Raw genomic sequence first — 25,348 nt, forward strand, 5'->3', positions numbered from 1 at the left:
ATTAGGCAAAAGTATAATACAGCTGAGATTACACAAGTAGGAATTTTATAGTATCTTGTCTTCAGTACACCGGAGGGTTGGTGTTTTGTACAAATTGTAGACTATTTGACTTCTTTGATACTGAAGATTACTTTTAAAATAGTTCACTGTATTACAATAAATATACCCGAGTGACATGTTTCAGGTCACCAGGAATACCAGCCTAACAACCCCCAATACTGGCTACTTGACACCAGCCATCTACCATCAGACCCAACCAGTTTCTGCTGAAATGAAATGACATAAAATTATCAGTAAAGCTACTTCTAATCTGAGAGTCCACGCAGAAAAGGAAGTTGAGTTGTTGGACATGACTGAATTCAATAATGTCCTTATTTATGAGTAAGCCTGTGCTGGACTCAGTAAGCTCACCCCAGTCTGTGATTATAGTGTAAAGATAGTCAATTAAAAAAAAAAGTGATAAACGCTATGTATTGTGATTAATAGCTCAGTTTATTAGCGATTTTAATAAAGTAAATCCTTATAGTGAAAACAACATACTAGAAAGAGCTTTTTAAAAGCTTTTTTTATGATATGCTTACAAAGGGTCAGACCTAAGTGAAAACATCCACCACAGTGGTAATACAATGAGTACAGCTGAACACTGCGCAGATGGACTCTTTAAAGCCCGATTAGCTTCTTGACACTATGAAGATCACACTCTGAATTTGTATGAGGGCAGCTTCTAAACATAGTTGGTCTTAATAATGCAAAAATTCCACTTTCTCAGTTATGATCAAGTTTCAGAGAGGAGTTCCTTTGGTTTTAATGACATTTACTCCTGAACCTCGTTGCCTTTCAGATGCCTCTTCATTCTCGAATAGGGACTTATTGTATCATCTGTCACAAAATCATATAGCACTTTTATCCAGGAATTGTAGTGGGGGAGGTTGTCATAGTACTCAGCAGCTATTTTCCTCACCTAGAAGGGAAAAAATACAGCAAGATGAATAATGAGTGTTAACAGAGTCCTATTAAAGATGACAGATGGATGTCTGACATGCACACTCAGAAAAGAAACTATGAGACTTTCTCCTACCTCCCTCTTAAATAAATAAGTAACAGCAGCAGCTTTGGGAATTCTAAACAGAAAGCAGTTTACATTTTGGGAATAAACCATCCTTGACCCTCTAGGATTACTGACTCTTTTCAACAAGCTCTGAGGGATTAGTTTACTTGTAAATTTACTTGTAGTTTACTAGCTTACTTGTAAATGTGGCACTTGCCATCTTTTAACAACAGATACTTTCAATCCAATCAACTTGATGTTTTTTAAATGTCATACTGAATGACTGGCATTGCAGGGTTTAAAGGCACCACTTGATGCTGCCATTAAGGAACCTGCCTGCAAATACCGATCAATTATTGTGGCATGCCAGTAAGAAATTAATCACTTATCAAACGTACAATTCAGCCACCTCACATTAAGGATGTCTTTTTAAAAAAATGACTATGGCCAGTATGATTAGCAAGCAAGACTAGTTAGGGCAGAGTAAAACACTGATTTCAACAAAATGTGATTGCAGTGATTTTTTAAGGCTCTGAACAATCTAAAAACCACTGAATTGCACATTGTAAGTGTATGAATTGTATCTATGAGTTACATTTCAATAGAGATGTTGAAAGAAACCTTGTTATGCATATCTATTAACTAACCATGTGATCGTTACATGGAACATAATTACTGCAACACAACTATTGCAGAACAAGGTACTTCTTGGCATACACAATAGAACAGGCAGGAAAGGAAGACCAGAGAACTTTGAGAATGTCTATTAGTTCAGCTATGTGTGGAATGGAGTGGGAAATAAATTCTCACTGATGAACCATGAGCAGGTAATGTTTGAGCTGACCTAAGTTTTCAGTTTACAGACTGCTCAAGAAAATTACAAGTCAAAATATGTGGCTTATGTTGGAAAAGGTGAATTATTTTGTTCAAAGGTGACCAGCTTTCTCCTTAAACCATGTCATGTCCAACTCTTTTTGCGAGCCCATGGACTGTAGCCCACCAGGCTTCTCTATCCATGGGGTTTTCCAGGCAAGAATACTGGAGAGGGTTGACATTTCCTTCTCCAGGGGATCTTCCTGACTCAGGGATCAAAACTGTGTCTCCTGCATTGCAGGCAGATTCTTTACCAGTGAGCCACCTAAGAAGCCCTAATCTCTTAAAAATACAAAAATGTACTTTCCTAGGCAGGGAAGAGGTGAGCAAAGGTGGGCACACTCTCCAACCAAAATGACACAAAGTAGCCACACGGGCACATCACACCACGTTCAAAACTGTTTTCAGCCAGCTGTGTGGTGATTTCCCCCATTTTATTTTGAAAACACAAAACCGACAGAAAAGTTGAAAGAACAACAAAACCATCAGCCATATGCTCTTCATTTAGGTCCACCAATTAACACTATGCCACAGCTACTTTCTCTCTCTCTCTCCATATATGATATAGACCACATACTTTGCTCTTTGCTGGAAGAGAAGTTGCAGATGTTATGTGCAAACTTACCCTGAATATTTCACCCTAAATATTCAATACATATCTCCTAAGAAAAAGTTATGTCATCAGTCGTGTCTGAGTCTTTGCAACCCCATGGACTGGTGCCTGCCAGGCTCCTCTGTCCATAGGATTTTCCCAGCAAGAATACTGGGATGGCTTGCCATTTTCTCCTCCAAGGGATCTTCCCTACCCAGGGATCGAACCTGCATCTCCTGCACTTGCAAGCGGATTCTTTGCCACTTAGCCACCTGGGAAGCCCAAGAACAAGGACATTTCCCGACAAAACCATAATAGCATTCCACACCCAAGAAACTTAACACTGACACAATATTACTATTATGTGGTTCATATTCCAAACTTCCCACTAACTCAATGTCCTTTCTAGATTTTTCTTTCCTCAACTAGTAATCCAATCAATAATCAAATGTTATATTTAGTTGTCATGCTGTATGCAAGTTTGTAAACAGTCAACAGTTAAAAACTTAAGAGGAAATCTATAAAATTTGGGTGAGTAGATATGCTAGCATAAAATATCTGGTTATGGTTTCCTTAATATCACAGCTAAAAAAATAAAAAATCAAGAAAAACTGATACTACATCTCCTACAACTTCCCTTTTTTAAAATTACAGAAACATTTTTTGGTAATGGAACTGTAAAAGCTATCCATTCTGAGGATGGAAAGTCTAATAAGCTAATTCATCAGAAATATAACTGAAGTTTGGAGAGGATTATCCTTTGGGGAAGGATGAAAGTCAATATGCTGCCTTTCATTTACTCCACAAGCAGTAAGATAAAAGTCTACTGTGACGGGAAACGGATGGTCCCTGCTGTGGGATGTCTGCACCACTGGAAACTGACATTCACTTATTTTGCAGAGCAATTATACAGGGTATCTGTATTTCACAATAAACCAACACAAACTTTAGCTAAGTGTATTCAGTTTAGCAGTGATAAAGGTTATGTAAATTTTTGCTGCCTCCACAGAGGGAATTTCATTTTCCATTTCTGAATTACTTTACATGTCAGTTGATTATACAGACCCCCACCCCCCAACATTCTAAACTTCATGTGTCACCACAAAGCTTAGGGATCCAGGACAGTGAGCTCTGTAAAATTAGGCTGCCCAACTCATGACTTTTAAGACTTTTGCTGTTTTCTTTGATGAACTGCCTAGATGGACAAAATATACTACATTTCATTTTAAATGAGCAAGTCAAGACTAATTGTGATCACAGAACCATCAGAAATTAGAACATGTATAAAATCCTTTACTTACCAGGGGAAGGCTTTTTCCGGGAATGTTGGGAAAGTCGTGGTGTTCATTATGGTAACCCACATTGAAGGTGAGTAAATTCAGAGGCCCATAATATGAGTAAGTTTCATGTCCCTTTAAGAACATATAATGTTCAGCTATAAAATGTCCAGAAATTGGGTGCAAACCTAGGCCAAGTAAGGAGGCTGCCAACATGTAGACTAAAGATTTAACTCCCAAAACATAGTAAATCACGATGTCAAAAGTGATCTGGATCACAGTATTGATTATTTCCAGATAAGAGATTGGTTTGGGGTTGATGAACAGAGGTCGAAAAGCATAAAAGAGAGGCTGAAGGATGACCCATATAAACTTTCTGAAAGTAGTACAGAAGAACCAGCCTTCAAAGTCGGTTGGAATGTCCACATCGATGCCGTCGCCTCCGAGGTATCGATGATGATCCATGTGATATCTCTTAAAGGAAACTGAATATGGGACACCAATAGGGAGATTGGCAAATATTCCAAACCAACGATTCCACATAGCTTTGCAATGGCCAAAGGCACTGTTGTGGGAAACTTCATGAATAGCCAGAGTCATTGAATGATTAATGCAGCTGCCAAAGGCATATGCCCAAAACAGGACCCATTTCCAGTCTAAGTCCTTTACTAAGTAAAATGCAACAAACTGAGTGAGAACCATCATAATTACAATCCATATCAAGTTGGAATCAGGTTTCATTAAGGATTTTATCTCTGGATACTTTGCTGTAAGGAAAAACACAAACAAAAAAAATCACAGAGTGAGAAAACTGCATAACAGTTCTGCAATTAAACTAATATCAATTTACACATCAACTAATTTTTTCCAAATCATATGCTCTCTTTGAAACTATCAAATATTCATCTACTACAGGGAAGGGGTATATTCTTTTTTAAAAATAGGTATATTTTGATGTGGACTCTTTTTAATGTCTATTGAATTTGTTATAATACCACTTCTGTTTCATCTTAGCTCTCTAACTAGGGATGGAACCAACACCCCCTGCATTGGAAGTCTTTTTTTTTTTCTTTAAATAGAGTATGCATGGGTTCTAAGTCCCTTCTGACTCTTTGCAACTCTGGACTGTAGCCTGCCAGGTTCCTCTGTCCAGGGCCCAGGCAAGGATACTGGAGTGGCTTGCCATGCCCTCCTCCAGGGTGGAAGGCGAAATCTTAACCACTAGACTGCCAGGGAAGTCCCAGGAAGAAGTATATTCTAACAGTAAAGTTACTAAATATCATGTCACAACAAATTTGAGAATTTTTGTAGGAAAAAATTAGCCTCAAAATCTAGACCCTCATACATTAACAGAAAGATAGTCACAACATGAGTAAATGTTATCTAGTTCCCTTTTCTGGAGAAGGCGATGGCACCCCACTCCAGTACTCTTGCCTGGAAAATCCCATGGATGGAGGAGCCTGGTAGGCTGCAGTCCATGGGGTTGCAAAGAGTCGGACACGACTGAGCGACTTCACTTTCACTTTTCACTTTCATGCATTGGAGAAGGAAATGGCAACCCACTCCAGTGTTCTTGCCTGGAGAATCCCAGGGACGGGGGAACCTGGTGGGCTGCCGTCTATGGAGTCACACAGAGTCAGACACGACTGAAGTGACTTAGCAGCAGCAGCAATTCCCTTTTCACTCTTAAAAATTTTTGTATGTTAAATTTGTAAGTTTTACATAAGTGGCAATCAGAGTCTGATAAACTGATGTATCTGATTTAGGTTTTATAATTTCCTTATACTAAGTCACTTCTGCTTGCCAGTTTGTTGTAACTTCTAACCATTTCTGTATTTTCAGATGTTTAGATGTATAAATTTCTGCCAATGTAGACTTTTAGTTATCTCAAATTAGTGTAAATTCTAAAGAACTCTATCAATTCACAATGCCTCTTTCTTTCCTTTCCTTCTGCATTAGAACTGAACAATGCTAATTTGTGTTAGATTATTATTTGTTGACTTCACACGCAAATATCTAACCAAGTATTATGGAATATGCTAGTAATTCAGGGAAGTATTGCCTAGAGGCAAATGCAGATTCTTCTCCATATCCTGCCACTCCAGGTAATGGAAGCCCAGGTACACACTTTGGTTTTGTGGGTTGGCAAGTATGTTTAACCCAGCACAGCAAAAAGAAGAGGAGCAGCTTCACCTTCTTTTCTCTAAAAGTGAAATGAAGAATTCTAGCTTAAAATACAGGACAGGAAGGTAAGTCCAGTTTCACATATATAAGGGTCGGGTTAATTCAAGGTAATTCTTCTTGTTCCTTTCCTTTCCCCTCTCCTATCCCTAACTTCTCATCTTTCTTGCTGTTAGTCCATTTCATCAGTGTTAACAATTTTGTAGGCAATGGGTCAAAAAAAGTAATCTTATGGGTTTTGAGTCTAAAACTAATTATCCTGGGATAAATTAAAAGCTCAAATAAGTCTTTCATTTAAATATGGGTACGTCCAACAGTTGTTCAAACATAAAATAACAAAGTATTCAGTTCATTGGTGAATAAGTAGTAATTCTTTTGTATTAAAATGTTATTTCTATTTAGAGCTCCAGCATTTTTAGTTTAAATAAAATTTGATTAAATGGACATATCTGATAAAAGATAGAAGATAACACACGTTTTGCAGGTGTGCTGCTGCTGCTGCTGCTAAGTCACGTCAGTTGTGTCCGACTCTAGTATATAAAAAATCAACACTAGGATGCCAATATAATTAAACAGGAAAAAGAATAGTCTTTTCAACAAATGGTGCTGGAACAACTGGTCATCCACATGTAAAAGAATAAAACTGGACCTCTCTCTTACACCATACACAAAAAGTGAGTGAGTGAAGTTGCTCAGTCGTGTCTGTGGACACATGGACTCGTGGACTGTAGCCCACCAGGCTCCTCCGTCCATGGGATTCTCCAGGCAGGAATACTGGAGTGGGGTGCCATTTCCTTCTCCAGGGGATCTTCCCGACCCAGGGATCAAACCCAGGTCTCCCACATTGCAGGCAGACACTTTAACCTCTGAGCCACCAGGGAAGTCACAAAAATTACTTAGCTACAAAAAGGAATGGAGTACTGATACATGCTGCAACATGTGTGAACCTTGAAAACGTTGTGCTAAGCGAGAGAAGTCCATCACGAAAGACCAAGTATTATGACCTCATTCATAAGAAATGTCCAGAACAGTAAAATCCACAGAAACATAAAGATTAGTGTTTGCCCAGGACTGGGCAGTGTGAGTGAAGGATATACTCAATGCTAATGAATATAGGGTTTCTTCTTGGGGTGACAAGAACTTTCTAAAAATTAGATTGCAGTACCGACTTGATGGACGTGAGTTCGGATGATCTCCAGGAGTTGGTGATGGACAGGGAGGCCTGGCGTGCTGCAATTCATGGGGTTGCAAAGAGTTGGACACGACTGAGCGACTGAACTGAACTGAACTGAACTGAATGGTTTAAAACTGTGAGTATATACATAAAAAAAAAAAAAAAAAAAAAAAAAACACCCCACTGAATTGTACACTTTAAATAGGTGAGCTTTTGGGATTTCCCTAGTGATCTAGTGGTTAAGACTCTGTACTTACAATGAAGGGGGCTCAGGTTCCATCTCTGGTCAGAAAACTAAGATCCCACATGCTGTGCAGCAAGGGCAAAAACAAAAAAGGGGAGGGGGAGGGGGAACTTTACAGTTTGTGAATTATATCTTAATAAGACAGTTTTTAAAAAAAAAAGTTTCCCAGCAGAAGTACAGCAGTAAAAGGAACATTTCTTGCAATTATATGACCTACTAATAATCATCCTTTCCCTGATAGCTCAAATGGTAAAGAATCTGCCTGCAATGCAGGAGATCCCAGTTCGATTCCTGGGTTTGAGAAGATCCGCTGGAGAAGGGATAGGCTACCCACTCCAGTATTCTTGGGCTTCCCTTGTGGCTCAGCTGGTTAAGAATCCACCTGCAATGTGGGACATCTGGGTTCGCTCCCTGGGTTGGGAAGATCCCCTGGAGAAGGGAAAGGCTACCCACTCCAGTATTCTGGCCTGGAGAATTCCATGGACTGTACAGCCCATGAGGTCCCAAAGAGTCAGACACTACTGAGACTTTTACTTTCACTTCACTTTCACTTTCTGATGGCTCAGTGGTAAAGAATCTGCCTGTCAATGCAGGAAATGCAGGTTCAATCCCTGGGTGGGGAAGATGCCCTGAAGAAGGAAATGGCAAACCACTCCAGTAAGCTTGCCTGGGAAATCCTATGCACAGAGGAGCCTGGTGGGCTACAGACCTGGTGGGGTTGCAGAGAGTGGGGCATGACTGAGCGACAAAACAATAGTAATGGTCCAACTAAACAACAATAAATGGTCCAATCAATAGCTTTCATTAGTTTTGTACATAAATTTTGTAAATTTAGTGTATGGATGTTGGCTGTTATATCCATGTTCTCTTGTGCCTCTCTCCCTGTCAAAACCTGACACATTTCAAAAATATCTCATCATTTAAGTATAATTTAAACAAATCTCCAGATTCTTATCTTTTCTGAGGTTATTCCATCTCCACCGCTGATATGGAACACTGAGCAGTATTTACACCTGCAGAGAAAATGATTGGCATCTTCATCGGGAAATACTGTAGTCCTTTTACTTTCCAAATGAAATGGTCCAGTGATAATAAGTTTGTGGAAAAAAGGTTCATGTTGAGATAAGCATGGACAAACACCTTTTCAATTCCTTGATTTTCTGAGTATTAAACAGATAGCTATGTTCTGGTATTCAGGCGTTGGTTTTTACAGAGTTGGAGACCAGATTATTCTTATGCATGTATTGATTAGGCATAGATTAAAATGTACTATATGCCATCTCTTATGTGTGATTTGCAAAATACACATTTCGATTAAAAATAGTAAAGAAAGCATCCACGAACCAAAGTCTCTTAAAGGGGTAGCCTTAATAGCAACTATAAATGTTCACGCTCCCAGCTTATTGATTCGATTTTTTAAAAATCCATTTCAGTAGGATCTACTAATGCTTTTTTTTTCTTTTTACAATTTATAAATTTATTTAACAGAGTCCCTAGTGTCAGAAGGATATGGGTTTAAATCTAGATTCATCCATTTATTAGTTATATGATCACGTGTTACCCAACTCAGGTTCCACTGTTTGCTAATACTTGAGAGACAAGTATTGGTTGGAAAGGAACAGCCGGCAATCTGGAGAAGGTGAACTGCTGTTCAATAGCCAACTTTGAAGAGTCTGCTCGACTGTGGAAGTTTTTAAAGGTCTAATTCCTTTCCTTTTGTGAAAATATGACATTTCTACCTTATTCCAGCGAAGAGCAGGGACTTACTTGCCTTTTCTTTTCACTTGGCGAATGGATGCTGACAAGAACAACTAGGCGGATACTCTGTATGAGAAATAATTCCTCCTATTCAACTTGCCACCCATTAGTTTCCAGATTTTCAAAACAAGAGCGAACGTTGTGGTAGAATCTAACCCAGATCAGAATGCCCCTCTAACAGTTATTCACTCCTACCACATCTTTAAAATAGGGGTAACATCGACATAGTCACTGGGAAGATTAAATTGGATAATGTTTGTAAAGTACTCAACACAGTACCTAACACAACCCTGGGAGAGATGAGAGAATTCTCTATATAATATAGAAGCTGCAAACAGCTGAGCGCCTGACACCTCCAGAGAGTTGTTAGGGCCTAGTTTAACCTGATGTAAAGGCCCTAAATTAGCAGTCAGGGAACCAGAAGGCTAATCTTGGCAAGTCTTCCACACACAGCCTTTTTGTCCAAAAAAAACTGTGATGGATGAAAAATAAACATGAATCTGCCCCTCTCGCATCCCAGCCTTATTTGTCAGAATTCACGAGATCAGCGTGAGCACCCCAGGACCCAGGCCCTGGAAAGGTTACCCTTCCGGTCCGAAAGGCCCCTGGGGGCAAACGGGTCGGATACCATCAGCCCCCTCCCTGGGCCCAAGGCTGCAGCCGCCGGCGCCGGGATCGCTAGCGGGCGTCGGCCAGCGTCCGCGCGCCCCGCGTGTGGGCCTCTAGATGCTCCGGGACCACGCCCTGCCTCGCACACGCTCGCAGCCTGGCTTCGCCCGGGGCCGCCGGGCAGAGGAAGAAGGGAGAGGAAGAGAAAGAGGCGGGGGAGGGGGGAGACGGGGAAGGGGGAAAGGCGGAAGGGAGAAGGGAGAGGAGATTACTGCGCCCACCGGCAGCACGAGTATCTCTGGGCGAGAGGATATACTCGAGCGCGGTCTGGCCGAGGGGACCCGGCTGAAGGAAACCCCGTCCCCGAACGGACGCCCGCGCTCGGGGGCGCGCCTGTGCCTCCCCCGCCGAAGGTTCGGGTCCGCGCGGCCAGGCGGGGGCGCGCGGGGGAATCCCTCCCTCACGAGCCGGGCCGGGGCCCGGGCGGCGGCGGGACGCGGCCGGGAGCGGGCTCTTAACGGGCCTCGGGCGCGCAGGGGCCGCCGCGGGGAAGGCGCGTCCAGGTGGCGGGAGGCCGCGCACGCACATAACGGGGCGCGGGCCCGAGCCTCACCCAGGATCTCCTGGCGCCGAGTGGCGTGCGGCTGATCGGTGTAGACCCACTCGAAGTCTTCCCGCGAAACGCGATTCCCCATGGCGGCGGCTCACGGGCCAGCGGCGGGCTCTTGCTCCTACCCACTCTCCTCCCGGGCGGCGGCGAAAGCGAAGACTGCAGCTCCGCAACTCGTGTCAGCCGGCGGCGGAGGGGCGGGAGAGGAGACGCAGGCCGGGGCGGAGTCCCGAGGCCCCGCCCCCCAGCCTGCAGCTGGGTGGGGTGGGCGGGCGCCCCCTCCGCGGGGCGGGATTCCGTTGCTCCGGGGCGCTGGTTACTGCTTTTTATGTGACTCGGCGACAAGCCGGGATGCCGAGTTCCTGCAAGTCCCAGCTCCCTGAGGCCTGTCCTGCGCGGTGCTGGTGCTGGTGCCCGGGAAGAGGTGAAAAAGGCAGGAAAGGTCTCAAGTGAAATGAGACTGCGCTTTAACGCCTCGCGGGGAGGCTGGAGCTTGAGTCAAGAATCCTTGGTCAGTAATCAGTGGCAACTTGCCCAAGTTTTGTTTAATTTTGAAAAGCAAATTATTTACTGAGCTGTTTTTGGCTGCCTCCTCGAAATAATACCTCAGGAAAAAAATGCGGAGCGTGTGGTGATTAAGAGCTAATTAAGAAAAAGGAAATCACTCTCGTTGAGTGTGAAAAATCATGAGGAATTTGTTGTTCTGCCTGAATTATTCTAGTGTGACCATTTCTCTTGTAAATTCATTGCTCAACTTTACATCTATCACAGGTCGTTTGAACCACCGCCTCTTCCTGAAAGAGAGGACATTTTGTCTCAAAATTAGTTACCGCTTCTCCAATAAAAAAGAAACTAAGATTACAATAAGGAAGATAACCAACAGGATATTCTCGGTAAAACACCACATCCACACATGCACAGTACAGCCAAGTGTGATCAAATACCTAGAACCAAATGCTAATGTATAGAAAATAGAACAGAGGAGCATGTTAAACTACACCACAGAGATAGAATCAGCAAGATCTTGACTGTGGGAAATTCTGTAGGGCAACATCCTGAGTACTTTAATAAATAAAATGCAAGAGAAACAAAAGAGGGAAAACCGACAGATTAAAAGGGCTGCAAAAAACGTCAATCAACTGCAATTTATTGATTTTGTATTTTAAGTCGTTTACAAACTGTATTTACAGCATTTTAGTTTGTGTGTGTGTGTGTGCGCGCGCGGCTGTTCTGGGTCCTCCTTACTTTGCAGGCTCTTCTCTAGTTGCAGTGAGCAGGCTTCTCATTATGGTGGCTTCTCTTGTTTCAGAGAACAGGCCCTAGGGCCCCCGCGACTTCTGTAATTGCCACTCCTCAGCTGTAGAACACAGGCTCAATACTTCTGACAAGGGCTTAGTTGCCGGAGCCATGTGGGATCTTCCTGGGTCAGAGATGGAAGCTGTGTCTCCTGCTTTGGCAGGTGGATTCTTTACCACTGAGCTCCCAGGGAAGCCCACAGCTTATTCATCTTATTTAGATTATGATTCAAATTGTGAAAAGTTTTAAAAATTGACACGTGATCATTTCATTCAGATATTGATTAGATATGTGGTGATATTGAGGAGTTGTTAATTTAACTGTGATAATAGTGCTATATTATGATTACAGTTTTTTTTTATGGTTACAGTTTTATTTATTTATTTTTTTTTTAAGACCGTATCTGTTAGTGTTTCATACCAGAGGTAAAAACCTCAAACAAACTAAAACAAATAATGGTGCATGCAGTTAACCATACAATGTTATACTATGCGTCACTAAAAATAAATGAGGAAGGTCTTTGTGTGTTAATATGAACTAATCTTCAAAATACACCATTAAATGCAAAACATTGAGCAGGAATGGGGAGTGTATGCATAATGCATATATAATATGTTTTTCCTTGGATATGCACAAAATAGGTTTAGAAAGACACTCAAGAAATGATTATATTTTAGGAGAGTAAGTAGAAATCTGAGGGAAAGGGTTGGGAGGGAATATTTTCACTTAGTTCTTTTCACCTTTTATATTTGAATTGAATGTGGATTTTGACATTCTAGAGAAAAGGAGAAGAACTCAGTTACAGGCTTTTTGTGGGGATTAACAATATTTTAATTACACATAGGCATGCACACGCACTCAGCAGTGGCCACAGGACTGGAAAAGATCAGTTTTCATTCCAGTCCCAAAGAAAGGCAATGCCAAAGAATGTTCAAACTACTGCACAATTGCACTCATCTCACACCCTAGCAAAGTAGTGCTCAAAATCCTTCAAGCTAGGCTGCAATAGTATGTGACCAAGAACTTCCAGATGTACAAGTTGGATTTAGAAAAAGCAGAGGAACCAGAGATCAAATTGCCGACATCCATTGGATCATTGAAAAGGCAAGGGAGTTCCGGAAAAACATCTACTTCTGCTTTATTGACTATGCCAAAGTCTGTGACTGTGTGGATCACAACAAACTGGAAAATTCTGAAAGAGATGGGAATACCAGACCACCTGACCTGACTCTTGAGAAATCTGTATTCAGGTCAGGAAGCAACAGTTAGAACTGGACATGGAACAACAGACTGGTTCCAAATAGGGAAAGGAGTATGTCAAGGCTGTATATTGTCACCCTGCTTATTTAACTTATATGCAGAGTACATTATGCAAAATGCTGGACCGGATGAGGGACAAGCTGGAATCAAGACTGCTGGGAGAAATATTAATAACCTCAGATATGCAGATGATACCACCCTTACAGAAGAAAACAAAGAAGAACTAAAGAGCCTCTTGATGAAAGTGAAAGAGGAGAGTGAAAAAGTTGGCTTAAAATTCAACATTCAGAAAACTAAGATTATGGCATCCGGTCCCATCACTTCATGGCAAATAGATGGAGAAACAATGGAAACAGTGAGAGACTATATTTTCTTGGGCTCCAAAATCACTGCAGATGGTGACTTCAGCCATGAAATTAAAAGACGCTTGCTTCTTGGAAGAAAAGCTATGATCAACCTGCTGCTGCTGCTAAGTTGCTTCAGTCGTGTCCAACTCTGTGCGACCCATGAGACAGCAGCCCACCAGGCTCCCCCGTCCCTGGGATTCTCCAGGCAAGAATACTGGAGTGGGTTGCCATTTCCTTCTCCAATGCAGGAAAGTGAAAGTGAAGTCACTCAGTCGTGTCCGGCTCTGAGCAACCCCATAGACTGCAGCCTATCAGGCTCTTCTGTCCATGGGATTTTCCAGGCAAGAGTACTGGAGTGGGGTGCCATTGCCTTCTCTGATGACCAACCTAGACGCATATTAAAAAGCAGAGACATTACTTAGCTAACAAAGGTCCGTCTAGTCAAAGCTATGGTTTTTCCAGTAGTCATGTATGGATGTGAGAGCTGGACTATAAAGAAAGCTGAGTGCTCTTTTGAACTGCAATGTTGGAGAAGACTCTTGAGAGTCTCTTGGACAGCAAGGAGATCCAACCAGTCCATCCTGAAGGAAATCAGTCCTGAGTATTCGTTGGAAGGACTGATGCTGAAGCTGAAGCTGAAACTCCAATACTTTGGCCACCTGATGTGGAGAACTGACTCACTGGAAAAGACCCTGATGCTGGCAAAGATTGAAGGCGGGAGGAGAAGGGGATGACAGAGGATGAGATGGTTGGATGGCATCATCGACTCGATGGACATGAGTTTGAGTAAGCTCTGGGAGTTGGTGATGGACAGGGAAGTCTGGTGTGCTGCAGTCTGTGGGGTCACAAAGAGTCGAAAAGGACTGAGGGACTGAACTGAACTGATGCACATACATACATGTTTCTTTAGTTTGGGCTTTTAAAAGATCTTATTGTGTTGTCTTACTTTCATATCTTTTTCTTAAAAAAAATTCTGAATATCTTTTTCTGTGGGTCGTATATTGTACACTCTTTAAAAGATTTATTTATTTTTGATTACACTGGGTCTCGGTTGCTGCACACGGGCTTTCTCTAGTTGCAGCAAGTGGGAGCTGCTCTCTGGTTGTGGTGCTCAGGCTTCTCATTGCAGTGGTTTCTTTTGTGGTGCATGAGCTCTAGACCACAGGCGCTTCAGTAGTTGCCACTCCCAGCCTCACAACTGGCTCAACAGTTGTGTCTCTTAGGCTTTGTTGCTTTGTGGCAAGTGGAATCTTCCTAGACCAGGGATTGAACTGTTGTCCCCTGCATTGCAAGGTGGATTCTTAACCACTGGACCACCAGGGAAGCCCTCATTTTCTTACTCTTGCCAGGGAGTTTGTCTTAAAACAATCATACCAGACATTCTAGAAAGGCACTACTATCCAGTCTGCTCTCAGAAGTTGTGGGTAAATCCCAATAGCTTCTGATGATAATTGGGAAATGTCAGACAATGTAGTTTCAGAAGACAATAATCATATTTTTGAAATCAACCTGTTCTTCCATTTGAATTTTTCATTTTCCATTAAAAAAAATTTTAATGGGAATTCATTTTTAAACATTGAAGCATAATTGATTTACAATATTGTTAATATATTTCAGTTTACACTATTGTTTTGTTATACAACAAAATGATTCAGCTATATATATTTATCAGACTATTTTCCCTTATAAGTTATGACAAGATATTGAATGTAGTTCCCTATGTACATTCTTTTTCTAAAAATATTTATTTATTTATTTGGCTATCCTGGGTCTTAGTTGTGGCACGAAGAATCTTTGATCTTCATTGCAACGTGCAAATTCTTCATTTCAGCAAGTGGGATCTAATTCCCTGACAAGGAAACCTGCATTGGGAGAATGGAGTCTTAGCCACTGGACCACTAGGGAAATCCCCCTTGTGTAAATTGTTGTTGAGTATCTGTTTTATATATAGTAGTATGTGTTAGGAGAAGGCAATGGCACCCCACTCCAGTGCTCTTGCCTGGAAAATCCCATGGACAGAGGAGCCTGGTGGGCTGCAGTCCATGGGGTCGCTAATAGTCGGACACGACTGAGTGACTTCACCTTCACTTTTCACTTTCATGCATTGAAGAAGGAAATGGCAACCCACTCCAGTGTTCTTGCCTGGAGAATCCCAGGGACGAGGGAGCCTACTGGGCTGCCGTCCATGGGGTCGCACAGAGTCGGACACAACTGAAGCGACTTAGCAGCAGCAGCAGTATGTGTTAATCCCATACTCCTAATTTATCCTCCCTCCATTTTACCCTTTGGTAACCACAAATTTGTTTTCTATGCTACAAGTCTGTTTCTGTTTTGTTAATAGATTCATTTGTACTATTTTTTTAGAATCCACATGTAAGTGATATAATATTAGTCTTTCTCTTTCTGACTTACTTAGCGTGATAATCTCTTGGTCCATCATATAGCAAATGCAATATTTCATTCTTTTTTTTTGGCTGAGTTATATCCCATTGCATATAAATACCACACCTTGTTTATCCATTTGTCTGTTGATGGATAATTTGCTTCCATGTCTTGGCTATTGTACATAGTGCTGCTGTGAACTTTGGAGTACATGTATCCTTTTGAATTAGAGCTTTCATCTTTTATGGATATATGTTCAGGAGTGGGCTTGTTGGATCAAATGGTAGCTTTATTTTTAATTTTTTTTAAGGAACCTCCACACTGTTATCCATTGTGACTGTAAAAATTTGCATTCTCACCAACAGTGTAGAAAGATTCCCTTTTCTCTACACCCTCTCCAACATTTATTATTTGTAGACTTATTGATGATAGCCATTCTGACTGGTGTGAGGTTATACTTCATTGTAGTTTTGATTTGCAATTCTCTAATAATTAGCAATGTTGAGCATTTTTTCATGTGCCTGTCTTTCATGTGCCTGACATACATTTTTTCATCTGTATGTCTTCTTTGGAGAAATACCTATTTAGGTCTTCTGCCCATTTTTGTATTGTGTGTGGTTTGGTTTTTTTAATATTGAGTTGTATGAGCTGTTTGTATATTTTGGAAATTAACCACTTATTGGTCGTATTATTTGCAAATATTTTCTCTCATTCTGTAAGTTGTCTTTTTGGTTTGTTTTTTTTTTTTTTTTTGATGGTTTCTTTGCTTTTAAGTTTGATTAGGTTTCATTTCTTAATTTTTGTTTTTGTTTATTTGCGTTGGGAGACTGATTTAAGAAAATATTGCTATGATCTGTGTCAGAGGATGTTTTGCCTGTGTTCTCTCCTAGGAGTTTTACAGTCTTATATTTAGGTCTTTAAACTATTTTTTGGCCACCTCATGCGAAGAGTTGACTCATTGGAAAAGACTCTGATGCTGGGAGGGATTGGGGGCAGGAGGAGAAGGGGACGACAGAGGATGAGATGGCTGGATGGCATCACTGACTCGATGGACGTGAGTCTGAGTGAACTCCGGGAGTTGGTGATGGACAGGGAGGCCTGGCGTGCTTCAATTCATGGGGTCGCCAAGAGTTGGACACGACTGAGCGACTGAACTGAATTGAACTATAGTCACCATGCTGTACATTATATTCCTGTGACATTTCTTTTATAACTGGAAGCCTGTACCTTTTGACTCCCTTCAAATCTTTTGTGTTTTTATAAACAGTAACAACCAGTTAAATAATGCAGTCAAATAGAAAGATACATTTATAACATAAAAAAGGACCTAAAAGCAGAAAAAGGACCTAAAAGCAAATCTAACAAAAGATGTATAAGATCTTTAAAAGAAAATATTAACATTTTATTGAAAGACATTAAAGACAAATGGTGAAATAGGCTCATAGATTGAAAGACTAAATACAACAAAGATGTCAGTTATTCCCACTCCTACAATTGATCTACAAATTCAGTGTAGTTTTATTCAAAATTAGGTTTTGGTGGAACTTGATAAATTTGTATTAAATTTATGTAGAAGAGTAAAAGCAGAGAAGGCAATGGCACCCCACTCCAGTACTCTTGCCTGGAAAATCCTATGGACAGAGGAGCCTGGTAGGCTGCAGTCCATGGGATCGCTAAGAGTCGGATATGACTGAGCGACTTCACTTTCACTTTTCACTTTCATGCATTGGAGAAGGAAATGGCAACCCACTCCAGTGTTCTTGCCTGGAGAATCCCAGGGACGAGGGAGCCTGGTGGGCTGCTGTCTATGGGGTCACACAGAGGTCAGACACGACTGAAGTGACTTAGCAGCAGCAGCAGCAGCAGAAGAGTAAAAGGGTCAAGAATAGCCAAAACATATCTATAAAAGAACAGGTAAGAGAACTTAGTTCACCAGCTGAAAAATTCTTATAAAGCTTTAATATATAGTTTGAAGATAGCATATTAATAATATAGTGTAGTATAATAGATAGCATAGTAATAATTCAGGGATAAATAATATAATAATGAGACAGAATAGAGGGTACAGAAATAAGTTCTATCAGTATATAGAAATATAAGATCAGTGAGGAAAAGGAAAGATTTTCAGTAAAAGTAGTGCTGGGATAATTGGTTATCAATATGAGAAAACATGAGATTGAACTTATATTTTATACTAAAATTAGTTCAGTGTATCTTATAGACTTAAAAGTGGAAGATTAAACTAAGAAGATTTTGAATAGAAGATATTTAGGGAAGTTTAGGAAGTGATTTCTTAAAAGAAGATGCAAAAAGCACAAACCATCAAGAAAACATATTTTAAAAGTAGACTACTTCATTAACTCTAGAAACTGTTCATCAGAAGTCATCATGAAGGCTTCCATGGTGGCTCAGTGGTGAAGAGTCTGCCTGCCAATGCAGGCGATGGGGCTTTGGTTCCTGATCTTTGAAGATGCCACATACCGAGGAGTAGCTAAGCCCATGCCCCACAACTACTGAGCCTTGTGTTCTAAAGCCTGGGAGCTGAAACTACAAAGCCCACGTGCTGCAACTACTGAAGTCCTCATGCCTTAGAGCCCACAACAGGAGAGGCTACTGCAGTAAGAAGCCCGTGCACCACAATTAGGAGCCCCTGCAAATCCCATGGACGGAGGAGCCTGGTGGGCTGCAGTCCATGGGGTCGCTAAGAGTCGGACACGACTGAGCGACTTTACTTTCACTTTTCACTTTCATGCATTGGAGAAGGAAATGGCAACCCACTCCAGTGTTCTTGCCTGGAGAATCCCAGGGACAGGGGAAGCCTGGTGGGCTGCCGTCTATGGGGTCGCACAGAGTCAGACACGACTGAAGCGACTTAGCAGCAGCAGCAGCAGCAGCAGCTCACCACAACTAGAGAAAAGCCTGAACAGCAACGAAGACCCAGTACAGCCGAAAATAAATAATAAAGTAAACAAAACTATTTTAGAAAAGTCATCGTGAAGAGTGAAAAGACAAACCATAAACTGAGAGATTTCCAACACATACAAATAATAAAGGACTAGTATAAAATACATACTTTAATATATATAAAGAACTCTTAAGAATTAAAAAGAAAAAAAGGAGGGGAGACTATAAGATAAAAAAGTAAAAACTAAGACTTTAACAGAAAAGGAAGCAGTAGTGTTGTCTCAGAGTCTAATCTGACATGCAGATACCATGTCAAGTATTTACAGCAGAGGGAATTTAACATAGGGCACGAGTTATACAGGTGATGGAGGAGTTGGGAGGCAGAGGGAATAGTGAGGACAATGTGGGAAAGTATTCCCATTCCCGCAGCTGGAAGGAGACAAAGGCAGGAGAAAGTGTTCTAGGGCCCCAAAAGGTAATACTACACAATGGAAGCTGCAATTGCAGTGAGCATGTCTGGGAAGAGCTCAAGCCACAGTCGCAGCAGGCAAAGCCCGGGGTAGAGAAGGGAGGGGAGAACGCCTTGGCTTCACCCTTCTGCCTTCAAGTGTCCTCCCCTTGGTGTTTCCTATTAACCAAACTCAGCCAGAATCCAGTTGACATGGGAGCCCATGGAGTGAGCCCCTCTACGGTGCACTGCAGGAAAACATGAGGAATGGATCTGAGGGCACACGGGCATAAACTAGCACAAATGACCCAGGATGAAGTGAAAAATGTTCAACCTTATTATATCAATGACATGCAATTAAAATCTACAGTAAGATACCATTTTAGAAGTTCTCACTCCCAGCCAAACAACTACAACTGGTGGATGTTTTAGAGAACAACAGCTATTTAAAGTCTGTGGAAATTGTCCTAAGGACATACAGCAAATAAAATATTTATTCAAAAAGATCTACTAAATTTCAGCAAAAACAGCAAATGTCTACAGCACTTGAATGATGACCTGCTTTTACTCCCGTCAACCCAATCTCAACATAACAGATGCACCTCTCCAGGCAGCTGTGGCCAAGAAGATAAGGTTCCCTATTCCCCAGCTCCCAGTAAAGGGCTATAGTGTCTTCCTAGGAGGGACAGGTTGCCAGCATTTTTCATGCTTCCACCTACTGCCTCACCACAGTTCCATGTTGCAAAGGCTAAATTCCAAGAGAAATGAAGCAGGAAGTCAAGAGTATTCATCCACTTGCCATCTCATGGAGTGGGAGCTCTACAAAAGCTGAGGCAGACTGAGAATACTGGGCTCTCAATCATCCTCACATCAACTCGTTTGTATCCCTGGAAAGGGCCTCACATTTAACTGAATCAGATTGTGGAGCAACTTATGCTCGAGGACATTGTCAATAATAAGAGAGTTATCAGCCAGCAGTTAGACAAACCTAACAGCTGGGTGTAATACCAAAAGAAGCAGCCAACACATCAGGGAAAGGTATAATCAAAAAGTGCCCTGTGGTCTTCCCTGGTGGAAGAGTGGATAAGAATTCACCCGCCAATGCAGGAAACATGGGTTCGGTCCCTGGTTCGGGAAGATCCCACATGCCATGGAGCAACTAAGCCCATGCGCCGCAATTACTGAGCCCATGCTCTAGAGCCCATGCTCTGAAACAAGAGAAACCACAGCAATGCGAAGCCTGTATACCACTACAAGGAGTAGCCCCTGCTCGCTGCAACTGGAGAAAGCCAACGCACAGCAATGAAGACCCAGTGCAGCCAAAAATGAAAAAAAAATATTTTTTTAAAAGTACCTTGCTAATCACATTCTGAAGGAGATCAGCCCTAGGATTTCTTTGGAAGGAATGATGCTAAAGCTGAAACTCCAGTACTTTGGCCACCTCATGCGAAGAGTTGACTCATTGGAAAAGACTCTGATGCTGGGAGGGATTGGGGGCAGGAGGAGAAGGGGATGACGGAAGATGAGATGGCTGGATGGCATCACTGACTCGATGGACGTGAGTCTGAGTGAACTCTGGGAATTGGTGATGGACAGGGAGGCCTGGCGTGCTGCAATTCATGGGGTTGCAAAGAGTCGGACAAGACTGAGCGACCGAACTGAACTGAATCACTGAGTGACTGCAGAACCTCAGGGAAATGCCCCATGGTGAGCAACATTAAGGCCTTCACAATGATAGAGAAATAGGATTTACTAAAATAGTCCAGCCAAGGGACTTCCTGCGTTCCCAATGTAGGGGACCTGAGTTCCATCTCATCAGGGAATTAGGTCCCACATGCTGTAACTAAGAGTTCGAATGCCACAACTGCAGCTAAAATATCCCAAGTGCTGCAGCCAAGACCTGGTGCAGCCAAATAAATTAAAAAAAGAAAAAGTCCAACGAATTCACTTAACAAACAGCTACCACAACAAACTCTGAGGGATAGGGGGAGGAGAAATCAGTATTGAGAGCTCCTATAATTATATTACCCAAGCTGTCCGTTTTTCAGGATTAAAAAAAAGAGAGAAGACATGCAAAGAAACAGGAAAGTGAGTATCATCCACACAAGGGGAAAAAGCAAATGACAGAAATTGTCTGTGAGAGGGCCCAGACTGAACAACACTTCACAGCTGTGACAATAAATATGCTTAAACAACTAAAGAAAACTGTGCTTAGAGAGGAAAAGGAAGGGGTGATGAAAATATCTCATCACATAGAGAATATAAATGAAGAGATAGAAATTATAAAAAAGAACTAAAGGGAAAGTCTGAAGTTGAAAAGTTTAAGACCTAAAATGAAAACTGCACTAAAGAGGCTCAACAGTAGATTTAAACTGACAGGAGAAAAATCTGTTGAATTTATAGATAGAGATGACATGACCTGAAGAATAGAGGGGTTTTTTTTGTTTTTTTTTTTTTTTTAATGAAGAAAAATGAGCAGAAACAGGGCAAATGCCATGTGAATGTGAAGATAGACATCTACAAGCTGAAGATAGAGTTCTAGAGCAAATCCTTCCATCAGAGCAAAAGGAATCACCCTTGCCAACAGCTTGATCTCATGGTGTTAGCCTATAGAACTGTGAGATAGTAAATTTCTGTTAAGTTTCCCAGTCAATAAGTTTGCAGTAGAAACTAATACAGGCGCCAATCTGTCATCTGCTGCTAATCTCTCCAAAGTGAGTCTGAAAAATGTTTTAGCATAAACTTTGATTCCGCAATACGAGGGAGCTTTCAGTTAAGAAAAGTGTAAAACCTGTACAGGTTGGTCTTTTTCTTTTTAATTTGTCTGTGCTGAGTCTTTGTCTTTAGTTGAGCCGTGTGGGACCAGGCTCTGACCAGGGATTGAACCCGGGCCCCCTGCATTGCAAGCATGGGGTCCAAACCACCAGATCACCAGGGAGGTCCCTCAGGTTGGTCTTTGAAGTCATGCTCCATAAGCAAAAATGCTGACCTACGAGGGGTTCATGCACAGAACATACAGAACAGAGTTGCTTGCATCTTCTTTCACCTATGACACTATTTGGAAAATAGGTAACGTGATACTTTTCTGTAGCAAAACACTTCAGAAGAAGCTACTCTTGTGGCAAAATTGCTGAAGGAGTAGACTGGAGGAAAAAATCATTGTATTTCCCAAATGTATTTCTTTCTGTCAACCCTAGAGGTATTGAAGAGACACAGACTGTAAATTATAGTAAAACATCAGCGTGTCAGGAGGCAATGTATGGAAAAGCCCTGCAAGCATGACTCTTCCTCGAATGCAAGTAGACTTTCACTTGCTTCTGCTGAAGTTGCCAGATGCCTTCACTCCTTGATAGTCTGGTGCCAAGAAAAATACACATGTGTTTTCAGTGTAAGCAGAAATCTGTGTGAAGTCTCTGCTCATCTGCAGACATGGGATCAGAGAGAGGAATTCAAACTTGTGGAACGTGTGATCGATTTTGTGAGAACCTTCTCAGGCAACAAGTTTAAAAGCATAATCCTAAGTATATTAATGTTGGATACAAATTTGACTTTTCCTTTTGTTTAGGTGTTTTATCAGAGGCTTCAAAACTGTGAACGGGAGGGGATCAGGTGCTCCATGTCAGTCATGCCCAAAGATGATGCAAACTGCAAAGACTAGAAAGAAATGTCCTGGACTTCAGACTTCTGATAAGAGATACGTCACATGCTCCCCACGTTGTTATATATGAGGAAACTAATGCCTGCTGAGGGTAAATTTTGTTATTATTAGCTTATCACCCCCCACCCAAGTGTCTGTAAGAAGAAGCAAAAAGAATAATCAAGAAAAGTAATAGAGAGGATTCCTTGGGTGGTTCTGTGGTCCAATGCAGGGGCCCAGGTTCAGTCCCTGGTCGGGGTAGATTCCACATGCTGCAACTAAAAGACCCTGAGTGACACAACTATGACCCAGCTTAATCCAGTAAATAAATTTTTTAAAAAGTAATAGAACTTCTTAAATTTCTTTTGAGTGAGTTAGTGGTGATGGGCTGGGCTTCTCTTCTCTGGTACACGAAGCAACCACATGCTCTGCTGAAAAAAAGCATTGTCACTTTGTAAATCCTGGCCAAGTGAGGAGGGTTTCATGAAACCATCCCTAGAGCTTGACTTTTGTGTCTGGGGACACACAAGGGCTAGTCCCTGCCTCGGGACTGACAATACCCAAAGGTTAGAGGTGCTTAGGAGCTGTCTGTGGACAGAAAGTCTCTGCAGGTAGTGGCTTTGCCAGCAGAGAAATCAGGTGAAATGGGTCAGAGTATAACATTTGACAAGGGCTGGATCTGCACCTTCATGGTTGCTGGCATGGCAGAAGAAAACTACCAGTAGTGTGGGACTCTGTCCTTTTAAAAAACCTGCCTATCACCCCCTCGCCTTCTCCCACCTTCCTCACCCTCCTCTCCTCCAGGTTGCTGCTACTGCTGCTAAGTCACTTCAGTCGTGTCCAACTCTGTGCGACCCCAGAGACGGCAGCCCACCAGGCTCCCCCATCCCTGGGATTCTCTAGGCAAGAATACTGGAGTGGGTTGCCATTTCCTTCTCCAGTGCATGAAAGTGAAAAGTCAAAGTGAAGTCACTCAGTCGTGTCCAACTCTTAGCGACCCCACAGACTGCAGCCTACCAGGCTCCTCTGTCCATGGGATTTTCCAGGCAAGAGTACTGGGGTGGGGTGCCATTGCCTTCCCCCAGGTTAGATGCCAAGAATCCTGCAAGAGGGGGTAGAGGAAAAGCCAGGAAGAAATATCCTCCTCCCTGCCTTTCTCCTCTGTAAACATCTAAGCCTAAATCAGGCCTGACCAGTAGAAAGAGGAAAGAAGCTTTTAGTCTAGTGAAACAATATCATGTTTACCTGGATCAGACTGGAGTTTTAAATACCCAAATAAAGGGAATTAATTTATTAGTGACCAAGAGAAACTGAAAGGCTCTGGGCTCTGCCTGAGTCTTCATCTGAGTCAGAATTCAGCAGAACAGTATAAAGGGCAGCTAAGAAGGAAAACATACTATCTACTCCTGTCAGCACTCTTCCACGTCCAGCTCCTCTGAAAGCAGTTGCGCTCTGATGACTCTTGTATCCTCCAGTGTCTCTGGTTGATGAGAAACAAACATCATGACTCAGAACAGGGGCAAAGGGCAAAGACTCGAAAGAAACGTCCCAGACTTCAGATCCCCTGATGAGAGATATGTCACACGTTCCCCATGTTTTGTATGAGGAAGCCAATGCCTGGGAAGAGTAAGTGGTGTGTCTTAGCTCATACAGCTTACAAAATGTCAGTAGCTCAGCTGGTAAAGAATCTGCCTGCAACGCAGGAGACCCTGGTTCGATTCCTGGAAGATCTACTCCCTTTGATTCCTGGAAGATCTGTTGGGACGATCTGCTGGAGAAGGGATAGGCTACCCACTCCAGTATTCTTGGTCTTCCCTGGTGGCTCAGCTGGTAAAGAATCCACCTGCAGTGTGGGAGACCTGGGTTCGACCCCTGGGTTGGGAAGATCCCCTGGAGAAGGGAACGGCTACCCACTCCAGTATTCTGGCCTAGAGAATTCCATGGACTGTATAGTCCATGGGGTCACAAAGAGTCGGACACGACTGAGTGACTTCCACTTTCACTTTCAAGAAGGAACCAAGGCTATCTGGCTCCAAATCCCAAATGGAAAAGGGAATGATCTGGAAGGGACTTGCACTGTGAGGAAGGTGGGGCTCAGGACCCTGTGAACACCATGAACCTGAGACAGAACGGTTCACAGGGTGAAGTAGTTGCCAACCATACCCATGAGTGGAGGAAATGGTGTGTAGCTTTTATTCTTTCCGAGTCTGGATTTTGCAGACTGAGTGACTGTTTTGTATATTTGTAATAAATATACAGGGGACTTAGAGCTTTTCAATGCGTTGAATTTTCTAGAAAACAGAGGCTGTTTTCTAGGCTTTTATTGATATAAGGCATGTCCAAAATAAAACCATAAAAGGCTCATGTCTTCCTAAAAATACTATGTTTCTGGTCCGCTGATGCCTGGAGAAGCATTAGAATTGGTACAGACCATTTCAGGGGGGGGAAAAATAGGAAGAAAGAAAAAGAGGAAAGAGTTTTTACATTATTGCCCATAAAATGTAGAGAGCCTGAACATGAACATACAGAAATTATTTCTTCTGGCAGATGTGTAAAGGAGCGTCTTTACTGTTTTTAGCTACAGCACTTCTGACACCAAATGAGAGGCTTTTTTTTTTTTCTCCTGACATGAAAGAGGTGGTGTCTTTTCCATCATTTCTTCTTCAACTTGCTGACATGACCTACCGAGAATTAGCATCAGATTCCAC

The 25,348-nt window shown here is 42.1% G+C and overlaps 2 protein-coding genes and 1 long non-coding RNA gene across 5 annotated transcripts in view; 2 read left to right on the top strand and 1 right to left on the bottom strand.

The window, feature by feature from the left end:
- Nucleotides 1-25,348, top strand: part of NVL (nuclear VCP like) — a 164,036-nt gene that overhangs the window by 126,772 nt on the left and 11,916 nt on the right. The gene's annotated exons all lie outside the window — the stretch shown is intronic.
- DEGS1 (delta 4-desaturase, sphingolipid 1) lies at nt 474-10,571 on the bottom strand. The gene is made up of 3 exons (XM_006044914.3): nt 10,370-10,571; nt 3,815-4,557; nt 474-961 (listed from the first exon to the last, which is right to left on the bottom strand). The coding sequence occupies exons 1-3, from the start codon at nt 10,449-10,451 to the stop codon at nt 815-817; spliced, it is 972 nt and encodes a 323-aa protein (XP_006044976.1). The 5' UTR covers nt 10,452-10,571; the 3' UTR covers nt 474-814.
- On the top strand, nt 10,574-11,501 carry LOC123465800. The gene is made up of 2 exons (XR_006641105.1): nt 10,574-10,877; nt 11,138-11,501. It is a non-coding gene; the product is annotated as an uncharacterized LOC123465800 (long non-coding RNA).

This window comes from Bubalus bubalis, chromosome 5 (genome assembly GCF_019923935.1).
Source record: "Bubalus bubalis isolate 160015118507 breed Murrah chromosome 5, NDDB_SH_1, whole genome shotgun sequence".
Taxonomy (NCBI): domain Eukaryota; kingdom Metazoa; phylum Chordata; class Mammalia; order Artiodactyla; family Bovidae; genus Bubalus; species Bubalus bubalis.